The sequence below is a fragment of the Marmota marmota genome, unplaced genomic scaffold, assembly GCF_001458135.2.
Source record: "Marmota marmota marmota unplaced genomic scaffold, marMar, whole genome shotgun sequence".
Classification (NCBI taxonomy): Eukaryota; Metazoa; Chordata; class Mammalia; order Rodentia; family Sciuridae; genus Marmota; species Marmota marmota.
Window position 1 is genome coordinate 1815792 of NW_025999853.1, and position 22600 is coordinate 1838391.

The 22600-nt window shown below is 53.7% G+C and overlaps 1 protein-coding gene and 1 long non-coding RNA gene across 5 annotated transcripts; one reads left to right on the forward strand and one right to left on the reverse strand.

Moving 5' to 3' along the window:
• The first annotated feature begins 189 nt into the window (after nucleotides 1-189).
• Nucleotides 190-19994, forward strand: Foxred2 (FAD dependent oxidoreductase domain containing 2). Of its 4 annotated transcripts, XM_048802038.1 has the most exons (9): nucleotides 190-1209; nucleotides 3021-3272; nucleotides 3932-4201; nucleotides 5398-5564; nucleotides 11328-11493; nucleotides 11821-11955; nucleotides 12801-13042; nucleotides 14043-14213; nucleotides 16741-19994. In XM_048802038.1, exons 1-9 carry the CDS (start codon nucleotides 683-685, stop codon nucleotides 16998-17000), a joined length of 2190 nt encoding a protein of 729 aa, XP_048657995.1. In that variant the 5' UTR covers nucleotides 190-682; the 3' UTR covers nucleotides 17001-19994. The 4 variants fall into 4 exon arrangements, with proteins under 4 accessions (XP_048657995.1, XP_048658005.1, XP_048658008.1 ...); XM_048802048.1 differs by lacking the exon at nucleotides 11821-11955 and having other exon boundaries at nucleotides 11253-11493; XM_015482754.2 differs by lacking the exon at nucleotides 11821-11955 and having other exon boundaries at nucleotides 191-1209.
• Nucleotides 19652-22251, reverse strand: LOC107139895. Its single transcript, XR_001503211.2, has 3 exons — nucleotides 21795-22251; nucleotides 20935-21154; nucleotides 19652-20236 (listed from the first exon to the last, which is right to left on the reverse strand). It is a non-coding gene; the product is annotated as an uncharacterized LOC107139895 (long non-coding RNA).
• Between the last annotated feature and the right edge of the window lie 349 nt (nucleotides 22252-22600).

The window sequence follows — 22600 nt, forward strand, 5'->3', positions numbered from 1 at the left end:
CGCCAGCGCCAGACCCCCTCTGCTAGCACCGGCAGCACGTGCGCCGCTCCCGCGCCCCAGCCTGGGGCTGCTGCAGGCCAGCGGGTCCCGGCGTGCTGTGCGCCGAGCACGTGACCCCGCCCCCTGCCATTGGCCGGGAGGGAGGGGAGGGGCGGGGCCGGGACGCAGCCTGTGCACGCGCACGCGCAGGCAGCAGCCACCCGGGCGGGCGAGGCGCGCTGGACGTCCGTGTCTCTGCCCAGGAGGGCGGGGGCGGGGCCTGCACGCCACACCTCCTTCAGTCTCCAGCCCGGGGGCAGGGACGTGGCTGAGAGATTGTGCCGGCGGAGGGTACCGCGGGCCTGGGGCGCCTCTCGAATGAGCGGGAAATCGGGGGACACCCTCTGCTTCCCCCGGGTGTCCAATACGAAAGGGGATGGCACCTGCGGGAAAGGAGATGGGAGATGAGACGGAAGGGTCCGGGACTCCTGCGAGCCCCAGAGCCCTCAAGGAACAGACCGCGTGCGGGCAAGTGAGCTCCAAGGTCCTGGGGTTCCGGTCCCGGCTGCGCCTCACGTTGCGGTGAGGGCGCACGCAAGCCCTTGCTTCTCCCTGGGCATCTGATCCCCATTCCTCGGAAAGACAAGGCTAGCACCTGCCGGCACCCGCGAGGTGCGAGGCCTCCCCTCTGGTCTGCCGCAGGATGCACCTCTCCGCCGCGGCCCGGCTCTGGGGACCCCCGGGGCTGCTCCTGACGCTCGTCCTGCACCCGACTCTGTGCGTGAGCTCCCACCGGGACTACTGCGTGCTGGGCGCGGGGCCCGCGGGCCTGCAGATGGCCTCCTTCCTGCAGCGGGCCGGCAGAGACTATGTGGTCTTCGAACGTGCGTCGGCCCCGGGCAGCTTCTTCACTCGCTACCCGCGGCACCGCAAGCTCATCAGCATCAACAAGCGCTACACAGGAAAGGCCAACGCCGAGTTCAACCTCCGCCACGACTGGAACTCCCTACTCAGCCACGATCCCCGGCTCCTCTTCAGACACTACTCCCGCGCCTACTTCCCTGACGCCGGCGACATGGTGCGCTACCTGGGCGACTTCGCAGACACGCTGGGGCTCCACGTGCTGTACAACACCACCATCACCCACGTCACTCTAGACAAGGACCAGCGAGCCTGGAACGGCCACTACTTCATCCTGATTGACCAGAAGGGCCATACATACCAATGCAGGTAAGGGACCTGCGCCGGAGCTGGCCAGCTGCAGCTGAGGTCTTTCCCAGAGGGACACTTTGGTTACCTGGAGATGTGGGAGAAATGGGAGAAGCAGGGCATTTCTCCCACTCCTGGATCCAACTGAGGTTCTGCTTAGGCACCATTTCTCAAGTGTGTCCTTTAAAAGTTGTGGCAAATTTCTTTCCTCTGGATTTGCCAGTCTTTGCTACTTTCATATTCACTGTGATGCTGGTGTCGAGCAGAAACAGTTTATGTGTCCCCAAAATCTATCTTAAAGAGCATTTCCTAGAACTAGTGTCCCCAGAATGCATGATGGGAAATACTGGGTCAAGTGTCCAGCCAGGGTCGGCCCAGTGGGATTTCAGAACCAAACAGAAGTGAGAGGCCCAACAGGAAGTGCTTCCAGTGACCATTTTTAGCTTGTTTTGGCTTGAGAGTCAACTTAATATTGCCTGGGCCCCCAAAATTTGTTTAATCTTCACAAGGAACTGAGGGGGGAAGTTCACTGATCCCATTTGACAGGTGAATACCTGGGGCTCAGAGAAGTTGGGTAATTAATGCTGTGTCACACCGCTTGTATGTGGTAGAACTGCGATTTGAGCTCATATTTTTCTGACTCCAAATCCTGTGTTCCATCCGCTGCATTAGACTGCTTCTCCTTTCCTGGCCATTAGCCTTGAACTTGGCCCCAGGCAGGTGCTCAGCAGTGTTCACCTGCTCTGTTATGTAGGCCCAGCATTGCTTCTTGCCTCTCACAGCCCAGGGGCAGAAGACTGTGCTGATCTAGACTCTCACACTTCAGGCAGCTGTGCTGCAGCAGAAGGGAGTCAGTTACGAGCAGAGTGGATAAAGATCAGAAAAAAGGACCAATAGGGCTCTGTGTGCTCCTTCCACAGGCCATCCAGTTCTATTTTGAAACCACCCTGTGATCAAAGCATTCTGCAGGCCAGCAGGATCCGACTCCCAAACTGACCACTGCTGGATCCTATGCCCTTCTCCTCTCCAAAGAGCAGGACTTTGGAATCACACCCATCTGAGCACAAAGTGCTCTGCTGCTCTTAGGAACTCACAGGAGCTGCATCTCCTCACCTGGAGAGAGACCACTCAGCTCACTCCAGGGTGCTTTGAGGAGTAAACACACGCACCAGTATAGGGCCCACCACCCAAGTATTGCTTAGCAGACATTCATACCTAGGAGGCAGGTCAGGAGGGGAAACAGAATTCAGGCTCCATTTGCATCACCGGGGGAGGTGCTTCACCTGATGGCTGTGATCAACGTTAGGTTGATTTTTCAGTTTTCTCACAGTATCACTTTCTCCTCAATCAGAAAGCATAATTAAGCCTGTCGAGATGGCCCACACCTATAATGCCAGCAGCTCGGGAGGCTGAGGCAGGAAGATTGTGAGTTCAAAGCCTGCCTCAGCAACTTAGCAAGGCCCTAAGCAACTCAGAGAGACCCTGACTCTAAAAAATATATATAAAAAAGGGTTGGGGATGTGGCTCAGTGGTTAAATGCCCCTGGGTTCAATCCCTGGTCCCAAAAAAGAAAGAAAGCATAATTAATCCCCAGGATCAGTGTGATGGATGGAGCACACTGTGCAGGCATGTGTACCCCCTGGGCTGTGAGGTCTTCGAGAGGAAGGTCTTGCAGTATGGGCTGGGTCAGCAAGTGGCCGAGTGATGAGTGAGTGAGTGAATGAACGTCTGTCACCTGTTAGGAGCCTGCAGTCGGGGTGAAGCAGGTGGTTTTAACCAAGTAATCTTATCGCTGAGAGACTGCACTATCTTTCCTGTGTCCTTACCTGCAGTGTCCTCCTTGTGGCCACTGGTGTGTCAGTCCCCAACCAGGTTGACTTCCCTGGCTCTGAATACGCGGAGGGTTATGAGTCTGTGTCCGTGGATCCTGGGGACTTTGTGGGTCAAAATGTGCTGATACTGGGCCGCGGGAACTCGGCCTTTGAGACGGCAGAGAACATCTTGGGTGTCACGAACTTCATCCACATGCTGAGCCGCTCCCGGGTGCGGCTCTCCTGGGCCACCCACTACGTTGGAGACCTCAGGTATGCTGCATCCTTGTACTGAAAGCCTGTAGCAGTCCAGGATCTGTGTCACTGTAATAAAATACCTGGGGCTGGTCCACTTACAAAGAAAGGAGTTTTAGGGCTGGGGATGTGGCTCAAGTGGTAGCGCGCTTGCCTGGTGTGCATGAGGCCCTGGGTTTGATTTCAGCACCACATAAAAATAAAGATATTGTGTCCACCTAAAACCTAAAAAATAAAATATTTAAAAAAAAAAGAAAAGAGTTTTATTTAGTTCATACTTTCAAAGTGGGAAGTCCAAATGGCCTGGTATTGGCTCTGTCAAGGTCTCCCCTGCCTGTGTCACCTCACGGCAGATGTCATCAGGATCACAGGAACACAGGAGGGAGCGGTCACGTGGTGAGACGGGAAGACAGATGAGGGAAAGGGTCAGGTTTGCTAAAACTGTCTCGCTAGACAGTGGCCTTCTCTAGGCTCCACCTCTGAAGGTCCCCCACCCTCCCAACATCACCACGCTGTGGACCAAGCTCCCAACACTAGTCCTTGAGGACACGCCACTGCCCAACCCTCGCAAGCCCCAAATGTGGGAAGAACCGCCTCTCACACCCCTCCTGGCCCCGCCGGACTCACCAGCCCTCCTGAGTCCCCTCCTGTCCCCTTGCATTCTCTTGGGGCCCCAGAGCTATCAACAATGGCCTGCTGGACACCTATCAGCTGAAGTCCCTGGACGGGCTTCTCGAGTCGGACCTGACGGATCTGGCCATCGTGAAGGACCACGAGGGCAGGTTCCACATCACCCTGAAGTTCTTCCTGGAGGAAACCAGCACCAACCAGAGTGCTGATGCCATCCCCCTCCCCCAGGACGACAATGACAACTTCGCCATGCGCGTGGCCTACGACCGGGTCATCCGCTGCCTGGGCTGGAGATTCGACTTCTCCATCTTCAACCAGTGAGTCCCACGGGGAAAGAGGCGGAAGCACCTTCTGACCTCCTGGGGACACAGAGGCCACACAGTGGGCCATTGAGAGAGTTTTCAGAATGTCCCTGAAAGATCTGAGGTAGGTTCCCCTGGTTTCCCTTTCAGGACAGTGATTCTCTGTCCACTGCAGCTCCCAGATGGTCCTGAGACCCTCCATCAGGGGTCCTCCCCTGAGTGGTCAGGTGGGCGGTCAGGCCCAGACAGGGGTGAGCTTCTCCAGGGCCATGAGCACAGGCCAGGTCAACCTGGAATCTCTGCTGGTCAAATATGGGTGCCCTCGGAAGGTCACTTGATCACAGTTTGCCTCAGTTCTTTATCTCTGCCCTGGGGATACTCGTTTCCTTCTTATATGGTCATGTGAGGATTAATATAAGACAGTGCTTGGCATATGCTATGTGCTCAGTAAAATGTCATTTCCTGTCTGGCATGATGGCACACGCCTGTAATCCTGATGGCTCAGGAGGCTGAGGCAGGAGGATCTCAATTTCAAAGCCAGCCTTAGCAATTTAGGGAGACCCCGTCCCAGAATAACGTAAAAAAGACTATGGATGTGGTTCAGCGGTTAAATACCCCTGGGTTCAATCCCTGGTACCAAAAAAAAGTTAATCTCTGAGCTGGGTGCAGTGGTGCACACCTGTAATCCCAGTGGCTTGGGAGGCTGAGGCAGCAGGATCACAAGTTCAAGGCCCTAAGCAACTCAGTGAGACCCTGTCTCAAAATATAAAAAAGAGCTGGGGATGTAGCTTTGTGGTTCAGTGTCCCTGAGTTGAATCCTTGGCACAAAAAAATAAAAAGTTCCTTAAGTTATTCATAATGGATTTTGAAGGACTGCCCAGTGGAGCCTGGCCTGTAGAGGTTGCTACTCGGACACGTGTGAGGGTTGGCCCAGAGCATCCGCTCACTCTCTCTTGCCTTCTGGCCAGGGCACAGGAGGACAAGGGCCTGCCCAGACCCTCCTTTCCCCTCAGGTGACAGCAGGCCTCAGGTTTGGCCCAGAGCCTAGCCTTGGGCCAAGCTTGGATTGGGCTCTGTCCCTGACCTGCGTGTCCTTGATCTAAGCCCAGGTGCTTCATCTATGAGATGAAGACTTCGTCCCCACCTCCAGTGGGATGGGTGGAAAGGGCTTCCTCCACCGAGGACTGTGACTGACCCCTTTCCACTCCCAGGTCCCTCAGACTCAGCTCCGGGAGCGAGTTCAGCAAGAAGTACCCGCTGATCAGAGCCAGCTATGAGTCCAAAGGCAGTCGCGGCCTCTTCATCCTGGGCACCGCCAGCCACTCGGTGGACTACCGCAAATCAGCTGGGGGCTTCATCCACGGATTCCGGTACACAGGTGAGTCCAGTGAGAGGGCCACTGTCCCCAGGCAGGACCCGTCATTATCCCTGGGGCTTATGAATACTCCAGACCTCCAGAAGCGTTAAGGGACTGTTCACCAGCAGTCAGTGGTCATGACTTCCTGTTAGGCAGCTGACCCCAGGTTTTCACGGCCTGGGGGTCTGCCTAGAAAAGTAGCAACAGATACAGCATAAAGGTGGGTGGCTCTGGGGTGGCCTGTGTTGTGCTTAAAGCCTGAGGGGTTAACAGAGTCTAACTTAAGTCAGCACGGTGGACACGCCTGTAATCCCAGTGACTCAGGAGGCTGAGGCAGGAGAATCATAAGTTCAAGGCCAACCTGTCAACTCAAGAAAGACCCTGTCTGAAAGTAAAGTAAAAATGGGGGGGAGGTAGCTCAGTGGTAGAGTCCAATCTCCAGGGCCACAAAGCATGCTAACCTGGATGGGTGGTCTTAGAGGTGACCTTACCCTGGCTGAGCACATCCCTATCATCAGAGGTGAAAAGGAGGTGACTTCTACCCGCTCAGTGCTGTCCTGAGGCTGAATAAGGTGATTCCTGGGCACCCATCAGCCAGCTGGGTAGCTCTCTCAGGCACAGGCTGCCTGCTGAAAGATTGAAAGAAAAGTTGCAATCAGATTAAATACTTGTGATTCACAACTCTCAGTACTGAAGGTATAAATTTTCTGCTAACTTGAGAGTGCACATCAAATACTAAAACATAATTTTGAAAAATAATTTGACTTATTGTACAAGAATAATGCCCAACCCAAAATTGATGCCTTGTGATTTTAAGGATAAATGGGAACTAGACAGTGGGGGGGGGGGGCTTCCCCTCCCTCTGCCCTCCCTTTCCCTCTTTTTTTTTTCCTGTGCTGGGGATTAAACCCAGGGCCCTTGGCTCTACTTGGGGCTACACCCCAGTCCTTTTTATTTTAAGACAGCGCCTCCCTAAGTTGCTGAGGCTGGCCTTGAACTTGCAATCCTCCTGCCTCAGCCTCCTGTAGTCACTGGGGTTACAGGAATGAGCCATTAGCCAAATCCTCATTTTTCTCAAGAAAGATCTGAGGGTCAGAGTTTTGATGACTTTCTCACTGTATCTGGGGCCTGTTGTTAATGGAACTCCAGTTGCTGCATCCCCCAATTAAGATAGGTATTACTATGAAAACGATTATCACGAATACCCAAACAGTAATGATGATATTATAACTTACGTTATAATTAGAGGCCCTGGATTTTCATAGCTTGGCTTGAATTAAAAGGTATAGGGTGCTCCTTGCTCCTCTGATGAAGCACCAAAGAGTAGGTATAATGTGCGGGATCGCTGTGATTTCTTGAGAATAACTGACGTTGGATAAATGTGAATCTAAAAGTTGGATCCTCTTTTTAGCAGATCCCAAGTCAAATATTCATGTTGAATTGCAAATTCAAGAGAGCAGTTTCAGTTCTGCTCAGGCTTCTCCCGACTTCTTTACCCCTTAACAGAGAAAGAAGTAGATCAAAGCCAGTTGACTGGGATATTTAACTGCTAACTAAGTTTTCCTGGGGTTTGATCCCACCAATTTAGTAAATTTTTAGCTTAAAGTGTTTGATTTGCATTCAGTGGATGTAAGATTCAGTCCAGAGTTCAGAGCAGAAGCAGCATGCTAGGCCCAGGGAAGATCAAGCCTCTTAGGTCTGGGGTGTCTCAGTGGTAGAGCACCTGCCCGCACCGGCAAGGCACTGGGCTCCATCCTAAGCACTGCTTATGAATAAAAGTCCATCAACAAAATATATATATATATATTTAGGTGATGGAAGGAAAATGTTTCCGGCGGATGTGGCTCAGGGCCCCGGCTTAGTGTGTGGGAGTGTCTGGTGGGAGCCAGGCCACTGACATAGGCCAGGCACGAGGGAGCCTTTCCACAACCGCAGAATTTATTGAATAAAATGAATCCATAAGGCCAGGTGTGGTGGCGCACGCCTGTAATCCCAGCTGCTGGGGAGGCTGAGGCAGGAGGATTGTGAGTTCAAAGCCAGCCTCGGCAAGTTAGTGAGGCCCTGTATCAAAATAGAATATAAAAAAAGGGCTGGGGATGTTGCTCAGTGGTTAAGAACCCCTGGGTTCAGTAATCCCTGGTACCAAAATAAATAAATAAATTCACAAGTCGAATCACTTTGTTGGCTTTAATTCTCATGTCCCTTTGGTAATCGGGGTCTTTTCTTCCTTTCCACTCTCGATTACTAATATGAAGTCACACTTAACAAGAGAGTAATAGGTTCCAGAATGGCTGAGAAAGGTTAAGGTGGCCACAGGGATTCAAGAGCCTTGCCCAGGGCAAAGGCAGAGAGCAGATACAAGTGAAGATTAGATCACAGCCAGAGGCCTTGCTCAGGCACAGAGCTGTGGAGGGTGAGGGCTGGGTGCAGGGTGAGGGGCTGGGTGGCAGCAGGGCAGGGTGGTGTCTAAGCAGCCTCATCAGACAGACGGGGCTGGGGCTTCACCAGAGGTCTGGTAAGAGGATGTCTCTGGTGCCTCTCCTGTTACCCTCCAGGTGAGGGTGACACCATTCAGAGGTCTGTTTGATAAGCTCCTGGGCCTGGTTTCACAGTCGTGAGCTTAATACCTCATGTGCCCATGTGTCTCTGATTTAATCCAGTGAATTCACAGGCGTCACTCTGGTTTGTTTTTTTTGTTTTGTTTTGTTTGTTTGTTTGTTTGTTTGGTGCTGGGGATTGAATCCTAGGCCTTGGACATGAGTGGCAAGCACTCTACCAACTGAGCCATATCCCTAGCCCACAGGTGTCACTTATTAGCACAGTTGATTCACTTACCGGTTTGTGCCTTCTGATTGTGCTGGGCAGCTGTTTGGTAAGTTCAGCATGTCCAGTATCTGGTGGTTATCTATCCATTTGCCCAGACGTGCTACGGAGTCCCCCTGCCTTAGCCCTGAACTGAGTAGCTCAGGGCAGGCCCTGCTTTGCAGGATGGAGTAACTCTGCTGTTCTGCACCACACCGACGAACTCGGCCCGGGCAGTCTGTCCTCCACAACTAGGCCCTGGGTTCAATTCCTAGCACCGCAAAAAAAAAAAAAAAAAAAGTGTGTGTGTGTGGGGGGGGAGTTGTTTCATATTTTCCAGTGGAAATCTTGTTTTAATATCATTGATTGTTGGAAATATTATTAGGGTTGTGCAATAAGTTAATCATATGCAAAAATAGAAATTTAGTAATGCCTGCACAGCTGTGAATGTTTTTGTTTTGTTTTGTTTTGTTTTTGCTTTCCACCAATACTGGGGATTGAACCCAGGAGGCTCTACCCCTGAGCTACATCCCAGTCCTTTGTATTTTGAGAAGCTGATAAGCTGCCCAGGCTGACCTCAAACATGGAATCCTCCTGCCTCAACCTCCCCAGTAGCGAAGATCATAGGCAAGCACCAGCGTGCCAGGCTGGCTGTGGATGTTGGTATAATAATGCTGTAATTTTTTGAGTTTTTTTTCCCCCCAGTCCTGGGGATTGAACCAGGGGTGCTTAACCACTGAGCCACATCCCAGCCCTTTTTATATTTAGAGACGCTGTTGCTGAGGCTGGCTTTGAACTTGCGATCCTCCTGCCTCAGCCTCCCAAGCTTCTGGGACTACAGGTGTGTGCCACCTCACTGGGCTGTTAATTCTTGAATAATGATATATTTAGTTAAAAATCCTATGAGGGAAGCTAAATCTCTTAGGGATAATAAGGGGTAAGAACTATAGGAATTATAGTGGTACTCCGTTTCATGGTGTGACAAGGATAACGTTATGGTACCTCTGATTAAGAGTTATATTATGAATACCATAGTTGTCAATATGAAATAAGTCAGCATTTTCTGAAGAATCAACCGAGGAGGGGGGACTTCATGCCTCCTCCTCCAGGTTAGAGTGGGTGGGCTCAGCTGTCATCACCAGCCGTGGCTTGAGAATGAGTCCCTGCTCCTTGGGGCCATCAACCCCTGAATCCATGGCTGCCTCTGGAACTGGAGGGTCCAGGGGAGGCCCCACCCACAGCCTCGCGCCCCACAGACAGTGGCACTGGCAGCTCCTCGGGCTGCTGAGCGGGTGTTCTGCCGCCTGCAGCTGCTGCCTAAACCAGTTAATTTGCCATTAAAATCCCTAAGGGTCCCATTGCTGCCCCACTTGACCTTGACGGTGGTCTGGCATCCCGCTGCCCTTCCCACCTGGCAGGGAGAGGTCATCGTGCCTTGCAGTCCATTCCCAGATGATGTGTCGTCAGGAAGGAGCTGGAGGGCTCTGGCTGTCTGAACACCATCCCGGCTGCCAGGCCTCACCATCCCACATGCACTGCCACCTATTCCCGCCGTCCTGGCCACCACTGCCCAGCCCTCTTGCTTCCTCTGTCCCCATTTTTCCATGCACTTCATCCTCAGCCCCATGAAACAGATCCTGTTAGTTCAACTCCATTTTCCGGATGAGAAAACTGGCACACAGAGAAGTCAAGTAACCTGCCCTTAGCCACCCAGCCAGGGGATGGCAGAGTGGGATTCACATCCATACCCGCTGACTCTAAAGCCACACCTAGGCAGTAAGCTTCAGGCAGGTGGGAAGCAGTCCTGGGTGCACAGGCAACTGACCACTGTCCCCAAGCAGCTGACAGCTCTCCCGGGGGTGGGACAGTGGTAACCCTGTGGGGTCGGTCCGGACCTTGCCATCATTCCGCTGAGAAACTGTCCCAAGGGAAGCAAAAGACAGCAAGGCAGCAGGACGTGATGGACGACAGAGACACCAGACGGATGCTGGGTGGGACCCCACAGCCATCCGCTCCCTCCTGAGCGCTGTCCAGGCCGTCCCCGCGGCCTCGCTGGCCCGCCCTCCAGGGCTGTGGTGCCCGCGGGAACTGCCTTTCGCTAAGCACAGACCTCGGCCTCCTGGGCTCACAGTTCCTGAGCTCCCTTCCCTCTGGACACTTCTGGAGCCTCTGCAGGGCTGCTGCCCACGGTGTCATGGTGTCCCCCACCCCTTCCCACGCGGCCACTGCTGGCACTGCACCTGGCACTGCTACGGGCTTCGCCTCCCCAGGCCTCGGGCCGCAGCCTCCACGCCCCCCCCCAGCTCTGGCTGCTCCCCTCTCCACCCTCAGCCAGGTCCTGGCGCCGGACTCCTCCCGGCTCGTGGCCACCCGGCTCCTCCACGCAAGCCCTGTTGGCGCCTGGCCTTCACTCTCTGGGGCATTTGCTGGTCAGCTGTGGGGGAGCAGGTGTCTGTGTGCAGTGCTCCTCCCAGGACACGCCGCCAGCAGCCCCAGGGAAAGGAAGCCCCTCCCTGTCACTTAGCTACCAGCTGCTCCTGCACCCTGTATAGAGATAAGAGCCCCTCAAAATAGCTAGAGGCAGGGTGCGGGAGGGGCACCATCCAGGCTTTCCAGGTGGGCGGCTCTGGTGGGAACGGGCTGGAGGGCAGCGAGGCTCTGGGTCTGGGTGGGGCTCCTCAATCGAGGTGACAGTGCAGGGACTTCCACTGCGAGGGCCTCAGGCAGAGGTGGACAGACCCAGGCTTGTGGCCCCCACCTGGCCTCACCCATTCTTCTGCCTGCTCACCCCAGGGGATGCCCCTGAGTGGCGTCCCTGTCCGTCCCCATGTGTGCATGGCCACAAGCAGAGAACAATTACTGTTTGGAACTAGACCCAAACCTTTGCTGCCCCCACTCCGCCCGAAGGCCTGCACCTCCCGCAGAGTGAACACAGATACGATCTGCAGTGCCACAGACTCTTCCTCCCTCTGGCCCTTTCAGTGCGAGCCGTCCACCGGCTGCTGGAGCATCGGCACCACGGTGTGGCCTGGCCCTCCACCGAGCTGCCTATCACACAGCTCACCAACGCCATCATCCGGCGCGTGAACGAGGCCTCGGGGCTCTACCAGATGTTCAGTGTGCTGGCTGATGTCATCCTGCTCAAGGAGTGAGTAGCTCGCCTGCCCCCCGCCCAAGGCTTCACCCACGCACCCTGCAGCACACCGCTGCCCACTCTGTGGGGGAGCCCAGCTCTTCCCTCCAGTGTGCACTTCAAGGTGTGGAGTGTTGTGGAATCTCTCCGAGGTCTGTGAGAGAGTGGTGGTCACAGCAGGCTCACACGGGTGTGTACAGGCTGGTGCTCCGTGGTAGTGNGTGGAGTCAGACAGTTGGTCCTGGGCGTGAACTCTGGGTTTATCCTTTTGCTGTGTGACTTCAGGCAAGTTAGTTAACCTAACTGAACCTTTTTTGCACAATGGGGATGATCATCTTACAGGGGTAAAGGAGGAGGTCAAAGTCACTGGTGGAAACCCTTCGGCACCAAGGTGCAGAAACAGGGCACCCCTGGGAGGTCAGTCCCCAGCATCGGAGTCAGAGTTCCCACACTCCGGCCAGGACCCACTCGGTCCAGATGCTTATCCATCAAGAACAAGCAGCAGAGCACTGAGGACCGTGCCTCAGAGGACACCTCGCAGAGCACCCAGGGAGCCGCCTGGAGGGGCAGCTGGGGAGGGGACCAGGGAGGGGACCAGGGGAGGGGAGCAGGGAGGGGAGCAGGGGAAGAACTTCTGGCCCCTGGATCAGAGCGTGGCCAAGTCCAGGGACGCGCACTCAGCACAGCCCACGTGGCCCTCGACCGCCCCCTTTCACCTGGACACCCAGCCTGTGGGCAGATCCCCGAGCACCGCCCGCCTTCAGCAGTGTCCAGAACCCGATGGCTCTGGCTGGCTGCCCCATCTGCTGAGGTACCGCTGCTGGTAACCTGGGCTGTTTTCCACGCAGTGGCCAGAGGGGCCCCTCGAGAGGAGGTGGCTGATGCCTTCTCGGCTGCACTGTTGGCCCAGGGAGACCGAGTGCCCATCACTGAGCGCTCGGCTCCCTGCTGCCCGACCCCTCCTGCTCTGTGGCCCAATCCCCGAGCTCCCAACTAGCTCAGGGCGGCCACTCCCTTCCGGCCTGTACGGCTCTTCCCTCCAGTGTGCACTTCAAGGTGTGGAGTGTTGTGGAATCTCTCCGAGGTCTGTGAGAGAGTGGTGGTCACAGCAGGCTCACACGGGTGTGTACAGGCTGGTGCTCCGTGGTAGTGCACTCGCCTGACACGTGGGGGCCCTGGGTTCCACCCCAGCACCAGACAACAAGGAGAGCCAGCCAGAGTGGCCGCCACTGCGCTGGCACTGTGGGGAAGGGCCATGTGGCCAGGCAGCCGTGCCCACACCTGTCCCCGGCCACAGCTCTGAGCCCCGTGTTGCCCCCCAGGAACGCCTCGGCCTTCGAGTACCTGGAGGAGTTCCCCATGCAGATGCTGGCCCAGCTGGAGACGCTCACCGGGAGGCCGGCCAGGCACGGGCTCTTCGTGGTCAACATGGAGTACGGCAAGAACTTCTCTGGGCCCGACAAGGATGTCTTCTTTTATGACCGGTCGGTGGGGCACACCGAGGACGCCTGGCTGTCCAACTTCCTCCACCCTGTCATCTACTTCTACAGACGCCTCCCCACCGGTGAGCGGGCACTCGCCACAATTCATTCCTCCCAGCACTCCTTCAGCTGACAGAGGGGACCCTCGGGGACTCTGCCCAGAGACCTGGCCGAGGCAGAAGGTCCGAGAAAATTTCCATTTCCAGATTCTGGCACATACTGTGACCTGCATAGGCCACGCTGGAGTGTCATGATCCACCAAGCCCCACACAGGAAGAGGGGCACTGTCATACCAGTGTCTCCAAAGGACAATGACCACAGTGGGTGAGGGGCTGTAGGTGGCATGTTAGAAGGAACAGGGCAAGGAACTGGAACTGACTAGCACAGGACCGAAAGAGCTGGGCCAAGTCTGTCCTTTCATTGCTGTGTGACGTTGGACTGCTACTAAACCTCTCTGAGCCTGGCTTCCTTGTCTGTAAAATGGGGATGACAGTAGTCCCCTCCTGGTAGGATTGCATGAGGATACATCTGACGACTCACCTGGAATGGCAGCAGCTCTGGCACGGCTTAGCTCCAGTAAACAGGCAGCCTGGGGAACGTGGCTTATCCTTCGGAGCTCAAAGGGCTCCAGAGAAAGAGGGAGGCCAGCTAGGCCTGTTCCCCAGGGCAGGTGGTGCCAGCAGGGGGAGAAGCACTGAGAGTTAAAGCTGCCCGAGGCTGCGGCTGGCCTCTGGAGAAGGTGCCCGCACCGGGCTGGCCGGGTCTGGGCTCAGCAGGCTCCTCACCGGGGGTCCCCGGGTGGGAGGCTGGACCAGCGAGCCCTAGACCCTTTCATCGCGGGGCTCCGAGCCTCTCGGGGAAGGACGGCTGGGAAGGGGCCTCAGTCCAGGGAGGGGGCGGACACCAACCTTGAGCTGCGGGTCCTGGCGCTGCCCTCGGGGGCCACAGTGACGATCCATTTCCTCCCGCTCTGTCAGCCCTCCTCCTGGAGCCAGCCCACAGCCCTCGCAGGCGTGGATGGGAGCGCGGGAGGTGGGGGACACTGCGTGGCCAGCCTGGCCCTGACCCCCGCCTCCTCCACAGAGCAGGAGGTGAGGTTCCGCCCTGCACAGTGGCCCCTGCCGCGGCCCACGGCCATCCACCACGTCGTGGAAGACTTCCTGACCGACTGGACCGCGCCCGTGGGACACATCCTGCCCCTGCGGCGCTTCCTGGAGAACTGTCTGGACACCGACCTGCGGAGCTTCTACGCAGGTGACGCAAAGGGACCAAGGTGGAGGTGCAGGGACCGCCAGGGAGACCAGGGGCCCAGAACTCCAGAGCCCATGCCCATAGGGGGTGGACAAGGTGTTCCCTGCAGCCCCCTCCCAGGACAGTGCCCCAAAATACAGCTAGACCAGCAGGGAAAGAAGGCAGCTCCCCAGAGCCCAGACTCTACAAAACACACCGACCGAGCGGGGCTAGGCCCCCGAGCATCACCGCACACAGTGGGGTGGGAGAGCCCTGTGTAGAGGCCCTCAGCCAAAGCTTGGATCTCGGGGTGAACAGGCAACAAACACTCCACGGAGGGAAAGAGGAGATTGTGGCTCAGTAGTTAAGTACCCCTGGGTTCAATCCCCGTACCAAAAAAAAATATATATATATATATATAATTTATATGTTATATAATTTACATGTATATATTTATTTTGTATATTTATATATTACAGAATTTACATATTATATATTTATATATTATAAACACATACTTATATATAAATATGTATTTTTAACTGATAATCTGAACATATGTAGATGCACAAGGTTAATTCACAGAGCCAGAGTCAAACACCCTTGAAGAACTGGCAGTCTTGGAGTTCTCAGCTTTGATCAGACTCTGATTCCTGAAATTATATCAGAGGTTCGAGTCCTTGGCTCCAAATGCCTGTTGGTCTCCTGAGATTTCCAGACTCCACAAAAATGCTGTCTGTGTTAGTGGCACGTTCCCACCTTGACTGTGGGCCCCTCCAATAGGCCATGCCAGGCCATCGGGCTCCCACCTCCCTTTCTAGACAGTTCTGGACAGGGCGAGCCACTGAGCCACTGCCTTGAACTGGGAGGACTCCTCCTGGAGACGGCCAGCGGGCAGATGCGGCTCCTCTCTGCCCCGCGCCCCCAGCTGTCCAGCAGCTGCTAGCTCTGGCCTCCAGCTGCTGGGCGTCCGGGCCCACCATGCCTTGCAGAGGGGGTGACATCAGCAGAAGGTTGTGCTGGAGAGATAGCCACCTCACTGTCCTCTGTCCTCCCTGGCACCTGCTCTCTTCCCTGTTCAGAGAGGACTATCTACTTGTCCTGCTGGGGTCCCCTGGTAGAATTCAGAGAGTCAGAGGGACACCATGGGGCCCCTGTCAGCCTGTTTGCCCCAGGAGCCCCACAGTGTCCCCTGTTACATACCCCCTACGTGAGATGAGGGGGCCTGGGAGGTGGAAGGCTTCTCCGCAGCTGCAGGAGGTCTCGACCCTCCATGTCCCAGCCTGTCGCCAACTCCCCAGAAGACCCAGCTGACATCCACCTTATCTCTCCTGAGCTTTCAATCAGAGCAAGCCCCGCTTCTCTTCAGGATACACGTTCCAAAACCCCCAGTGGATGCCTGAAACCATGGATAAAAACAAACCCTTGACCTGCAGTGCATGGTGTGGGCTCAGTCATGTCTGGGGCCTCGCTGAAGTCTTCACATAGGCTCGATGACTTTGGGTGCAAAATGTTGATGTCAGTTGGAACAAGTTTCCTGCTCATGTCACCCACCCGCTGGTGTCATGCCCTTCCATCCTAGCACGCACGAGGCACTCTGGCATGACTTTTGAAGCTTGTAGTCAACAGAATAACCAGCATGAATTTCTTTCCCATCACAATTTCACAGATAGAAAATGTGTTCCTATCATAGATTTTAGCAACCACAGCATGTGATTTTTTTTTTTTTTGTCTTATTAAGTCTAGAACAGTCATCTTTTCACTGAAAAGAAGTATTTTACAGCTTCTTTTCAGCACATCCAAATTGCTACCATGATTATTCTCATGTTTGGGAGGCATTATCAAGTAAGGGTTACCTAAACACCAGCACTGAGATACTGCCACTGTCATCTGATAATCACAATAACGAAGTAACTAACAGGCAGGTAGTATATACCATGTGTATACACTGGTCAAAGGCAGGATTTCCATCCTAGGCAGGACAGAATATTTTATCTTTTTTGTCCCCACAGTGTTTAGACAGAACTTCGCATGCAGTATTTGCAACTCAAATACTGTTGCAGGAGGCTTCAGCTCACAATTCCACTGAATTCCCACCACATCCAAGCAAGTCTCCAGAAGAGAAGGCTGAGGGTGTGCTCAAGGGGAATGAGCTCCTGCCCTAGTTGTCGATGGACCTTTATTTTTTTTATTGATACGTGGTGCTGAGAATCAAACCCAGTGCCTCACACAAGCTAGGCAAGTGCTCTACCACTGAGCCACATCCCCAGCCCCCCAGTCATTTCTGTGGTTGGCTTTGACCTTGGAGCCTTGTTCTCCCAAAAGGTCAAGGCAGCCTCCTGTTTTCGTATCCTCATGGAAAGTCATGATCCGTGACTACCCAGGTTGTGTGTGAGGCACCCAGAAAGGTCAGACAGCAGTTTCAAGGGATGCAAGGTCCTGAGCGAGCCCCACTGCGGTGCCCCGGCCCCCCAGCTTTCCCTTCCTGCACCTCTCCTCACCCTCCAGCCTGACTCCCAGCCCGACTCCTCCTCCTTCTGCTTTCGTGCAGAGTCCTGTTTCCTGTTCACCCTGACGCGCCAGAAGCTGCCCCCGTTTTGCCAGCAGGGGTACCTGAGAATGCAGGGGCTCATGGGCACCGAGAGCCTGCGGCGGCATGGCGTGGAGAGTGGGCTCCTGCAGGACTATGCCACCATGGACGAGCCCCTGGAGGACAGCAGCCAGCAGCCTGGGGAACACGGGCCAGAAGGTCACCGCCTGTCTCGGGGGCCTCCACACCCGTCCCTTGACAGCAACAAGGAGGAGCTCTGACAGTTCTCCTGGGCTGTGGGCACCGCGGCCAGGCCTCCCCACAGGCCACGGTCAGCCCTCTCTCCCCGCAGCCCCCTCCACTGATGCATGACGGCCCAAGGCCACTCAGGCCTTGCCAGGTTGACACCGGAGCCACCCGCAGAGCCAGCAGCAGTGGGGCTGCTACAGCACCACGGTCCCCCTGGCCTGGTCCCTGGTGCCCAGGAAGCGGGGTGAGGAGAAGGGCATCCTCTGCTGGTGTGAGCTGCCTTCTAATGCCAAGCTCTTCCAGCTGGACTGTCACTGAGTGCCAGGCTGGCCCACTCTGTCCCCTTCAAGGGCCCATCTGCTCCTTTCCCTTCACTCCACTCTTGTGACAGGTCCAGAGCCCACCTGGGACCCTTCATGGTGAAACCCACCCTCGTTGTCATCAGGGTTTCTGGAGGCACTTATCTTCAGGCGCCCCGAGGGTTTGCATGGCAGAGAGAAGTCCCTGCAAGGCCACCTGGTGCTGAGCTGTGGCTCTCCCAGGGTCAGGGTCATGCCCCAGCCGCTCTGCATCCTGTATCCTGATCCCCACCCCTCCCCTGGCCTCTGGCGTCCTGAAGCACACCTTGCTTGGACCCGCCCCTGCCCAGTATAGTGAAGCTGTTTTGCACCTGTCACATGCACCAGGGGACATGAGCAGATGCCCCTGGGTGGCAGCAATGGTGAGTCATTCCTGGTTCCCTTAACTCTGCAGCTGCTCTTGTCCCTCGTCACTGGGTGCCCTTCGGGGGTTTCTCTCATTCCTGAGGCAAGGCCTGCGCCTGAGCCTGGTGGTCACTTTCTCAGGGCTGCTCACGAGTTCTTCATGCGGCCATTGAAAATTCCAGAGCCCCTTCCTGGGCTCCCCCTCTTCCCCTCCTGGCTAGTTCCAAAGCCCCTTAGCCACTGGCCTAGCTGTATGCTCAGTCACCTCCTGTCCCTGGCAGAGTTCCAACACTGCAAGTCCCACACTTCGCCCACAGCAGGGTGACTGTCACCCCCATGATCCTACCTGGGACAGTTTGCACAGCGCTGAAGCTCGTGAATTAAGGGTTTTTCCTGAATCCCAGGTGTGGTGTTCACTGAATTTCACACAGATCTGAGGCGAGCCCACGTAGGACCCTGTGGTCCCCCCTGCCTTTTCCAAGTCATGCTTTAAATGAGTCTTTTAAATGGGGCTGTGCCCAGTGTCCAATCCTGTTCCCGAAGCCCTGGGGCTACCTGAGCCACTTGTTCAATAACAGTTTGAGGTGCCGTAACAAGTGGTTGGCGATGCCTCGACATGTGACATTCTGCTGCTGCCTTCATCTGCCAAGTCAATCATCCCACCAAAATATCAGCCAGCCTTATTTGCTTTTAAGAAGGCAGGATTCCATTCTTGCTCAGTTGATTGGCGATGTCTTCTCTGGTTTTCTTGATTTTAATGAAGATCACTGTGGCATTTGCCGAATCCCCCAGCTGATGGTCACAGCGATCCCTGCCCCTTCCCTTGGCCTGCCTCAGGTGCCTGTGGCCTCGGGGTGCCATGTGCAGGTGGCTGCTGCCTTCCTGTGGTGTTAGAGAACATTTTCTTTTTTCTTCTGTTTCTGTCTTGGTTTCTGGTACTGGGGGTGAACCCCGGCCTGGAGTAGGTGAGCACACACCCCACCACCCAGTTCCCCACCCCCGGGCCCAGGTGGGTTTCTAACATTGCCCTGGCTCTGCGAATGGACGTCTTCTATGAGCTTGAGTGTAAGGACAGCGAGTGCTGTCACCCTCCAGCACGGCCAGCTCCCTGGGTGTGGATGAAATGGATTCACATTTCCACTTTTATACCTCGATTCATTTTTTTGGCAAGTCTGAGCAGCACAGGAGTAGAGCTTCTGCAGCTGGACCAAGTTCCTCTTTTAACTGAGGCCTGACTTCAATAATTCCTCCTTTTTTTAATATAAAGTTATTGGTGCAAAACAGATGAGCCAGTGAAACAATCTACCATACGTAAATGTTTTCGATAAGAGGTGATTTTAAAAGGAACCCTGCCATACGCAGGGCACACCTGTAATCCCAGAGGCTCGGGAGGTTGAGACAGAAAGACCTCAAGTTTGAGGCCAGCCTCAGCACCTAGTGAGGACCTTCTCAAGGACTGAGGATGTGGCTCAGTGGTTGAGCATCCCTGGATTCAATCCCTGGTGCTATAAATAAATTTAAAAACAGAAAGGGCTGGGGATGTAGCTCAGTGGTCAGGTGCAGCTGGATTCAGTACCTATTAATTAAAGAAAAGGAGATGTGGAGGGTTTTCCCAGCAGGCACAAGGCCCTCGTTCCATTCCCCCTCAAGGAAAAAAAAAATCACAAATCAATGAAAAGGATCGTGCAGGACCATGCCATGAATAATTTTAGCCCAACTGGTTTGTAGTTTCTGGGGAGGTTTGTTTTAGACCCCTCTGTCACACTGAATTACAAATTAATTCCAGATGAACCTTTGAAGCCATATAAAAACTCAGGTTGAGGACTTTTCCAGTTCAGAAGTAGGAGAAATGAATTTCCAGAGAAAGAGGTTTAACACTCCCAGGACCCACCGCCAGCCCCTGCTGGTTAATGTGATTAAAGAAAATGGTAAAAAGGCAAAATAGTACAGGCAAAAATAATCACACTGGAATACACACATTAAAATCAACGTATTTATTACACAAGAGTGGTGGACGGCGGGAGAAACGTGAAGCCAGGTGGACTCTTACTGGCTCCTGAAATGTGGAAAGACCGCGGAGCCCAGAGCACGCGTCACACAGTTAAGTGAAAAGAAGCAGGAGGTGAAGTCGCTTCGGCCACCCGCCTGTAACTGAGTAAAGCAGGATGGCTCCACCCAGGGGCCTGGGGACAGAGCGTCCCCAAGGACAGCCATGTTACCTCTGGGTTTGAAGAAGTAGGTGGGGTTCGGACTTGTTTCCTTTCTCTGCTTTGTTCAAATTTGTGATTATGATCATAGTGAAATAAATTAATTTTTGAAAAATAATCTCTGGCTTTTTGAAATTTAGAATTGCCAGGGATGAGCAGACACGGAGCCCTTCCCAGAGGACATGTTCCCTTCTTGGCCCGGTGGTGCCAGGGGCAGTGTCCTCTAGCAGGAGCTACTACTTCCTCCCTGGTGGGGAAGAGACCGCAGCCGGTGCCAGGACGAAACATGCTCCGCCAAAGAAGCGAACTGTAAGTGCCGGGCAGGGGACACTGAGCTGACTCGGCACAACCAAGGTCCTAAAAGACAGAGAATGAAAAATAAATGTCTTCCCTCTGTGGGGACCTCCTGGTTTAGTCTCCAGTGTATTGTAGAACCCCGAATTCCTTTTGCCTCTAGGATGTGGTGGCGCATACCTGTAATCCCAGCAACTGGGGAGGCTGAGGCAAGAGGCCAGCCTCAGCAAATTAGCAAGACCCTGTCTCAAAATAAAAAACTGTAGTAATAAATAGGGCTGGGGGGCTGGGGCTCAGAGGTTGAGTGCTCGCCTAGCATGCGGGAGGCACTGGGTTTGATCCTTAGCACCACATAAAAATAAAGGTATGTGTTCTCCTACAACTAAAAAATAAAAGTCTTGGGGCTAGGGTTGTGGCTCAGTGGCAGAGCGCTTGCCTCACAAATGTGAGGCACTGGGTTCGATCCTTAGCACCACATAAAAATAAATAAACAAAATAAAGATATTGTGCCCATGAATAACTAAAAAAAATTTTTTTTAAAGTCTTCAAAAAAATTTTTTTAAAGGGCTAGGGGTGCAGCTCAGTGGTAGAGCATCCCCGGGTCCAGTTTCCAGCACCCAAAATAAAGAAAATGATAAAAAGGGACCTGCAGCCCTGAGCCAGGACCACTCAGCCAAGCCACTCCCAGATACAGAGCTACAGGGACTTTGAGAAATCAATGTTTGCTGTTCACGTGTTAAATGGGGTCATATGTTACTTACTCAGCAATAACTATTCCATGCACTGAATAGTTAGACTCGCCACAACTACATGAGGAAGACAGAACTCTCCCATCCTACAGATGAGGAAACCAGGCCAGAATGGTTGCACAGAGGACAGTGGTGGGTCCACAGAAACTGCACCATCTTCCAGTCAGGGGCCATCCACTTACTGACGGCAGCCTGCTCCTTGTCACCCTCTGATGGGTCCTTCCTGTGGACACTGGGTGACAAAAAGTTAAGAGATCAATTCTCAAACCCAGGAACATATGTGGTTCCCACAAGAGCACAGAGAAGTTATCAAAATGAAATGCTGATTATACAACAGGCGCCTCCCTCAGAAGGAGAATCAGGTGGGGTGCAGCTTAGCATGCATGAGGCCCTGGGTTCCCTCCCCAGCACCAAACAACAGCAAGGAGAGAGAATTCATCTACTCTGTCAACCCCGAGATCCCGACAGAAGCAGGGTGGGATGACCTGGGGTGGGAGCAGGGAGGGATGACCTGGGGTGGGAGGGGAGCCCTGGAGTCTGGGTGTTGGCCTCAGCACTGTACGCTCTGCAGCCAGCTCCATCAGCCCCAAATTGGATCCTTCCCTCAAAAATCAGCCATGACAGCATCATTTCACCACAGATGCTTATTTTTTAAATATGGTGAAAGTGCTGACTGGATAAAGATTTTTGTCAGACTGCAGACTTTAAAAAAGCATTTAATTCAATCTGGCATCCCAGACGGAATATAAATCTGCTACAAAGTGAAGTTGATGGGCAAATGTGAGATGCTCCAGCCCCCAAGTATTTTATCCAAATGCATCACACAACCAATCCACGGAGCCCGAAATAAAAAATAGCACGAACAGATGTACCTAAGCAGAGAAGAAAGGGACAGCAGGCTCTCCCGTCTCGCTCCTGTCTCCATTCTGCATCAACAAGCCTGAGACGCCAACTCTTCTGGAGAAGCCCCAAGCTTGGTGCTCACTGCACAATCTTCCAAGTATCATGGGCTTTCTCAGCCTATTGAAGATGTTACCATCTCAGACCCAGTCTCTCAAATTGTCCAAATCATCAAAAAATAACTGGGTGCAGGAGAGCCCCACTATAAGAAAAAGACGACAAAGACATATCTAAATATTCAGTGTGGGGCTGGGGATACAGCCCAGTTGGTAGAGTGCTTGCCTCACATGCACAAGGCCCTGGGTTCAATTCTAGCACCATAGGGGGGGAAAAACAAAACATTCAGTGTGTTGTAATCTCTCAATGTTGTATAGAAATAAAACAATGGCAGCCAGGTGCAGTGAAGCATGCTTGTAATCCCAGCAACTCAGGAAGCTGAGGCAGGAGGACTTCAAGTTTGAGGCCACCAGCCTCAGCAACTTATGGAGACCCTCAGCAATTTAGCAAGACCCAGTTCTCAACATAAAAAAATAAAAAGGGAAATATGATATATCAAGAACTATGTAATGTTTTGAATAACCAACAATAAAAATTTTTAAAAAATAAAAAATAAAAAGGGCTGGGAATGTAACTCAATGATAAAGCACCCCTGGGTTTAATACCCAATACCAAAAAAAAAAAATGACTACATTATGGATCAAAGGACATTAGGCAGGAGAGGACACTCCTCTTCTCTTACTGTAAACTCAAATCTTATCTTTTTGCAGCTGGGAGTGAT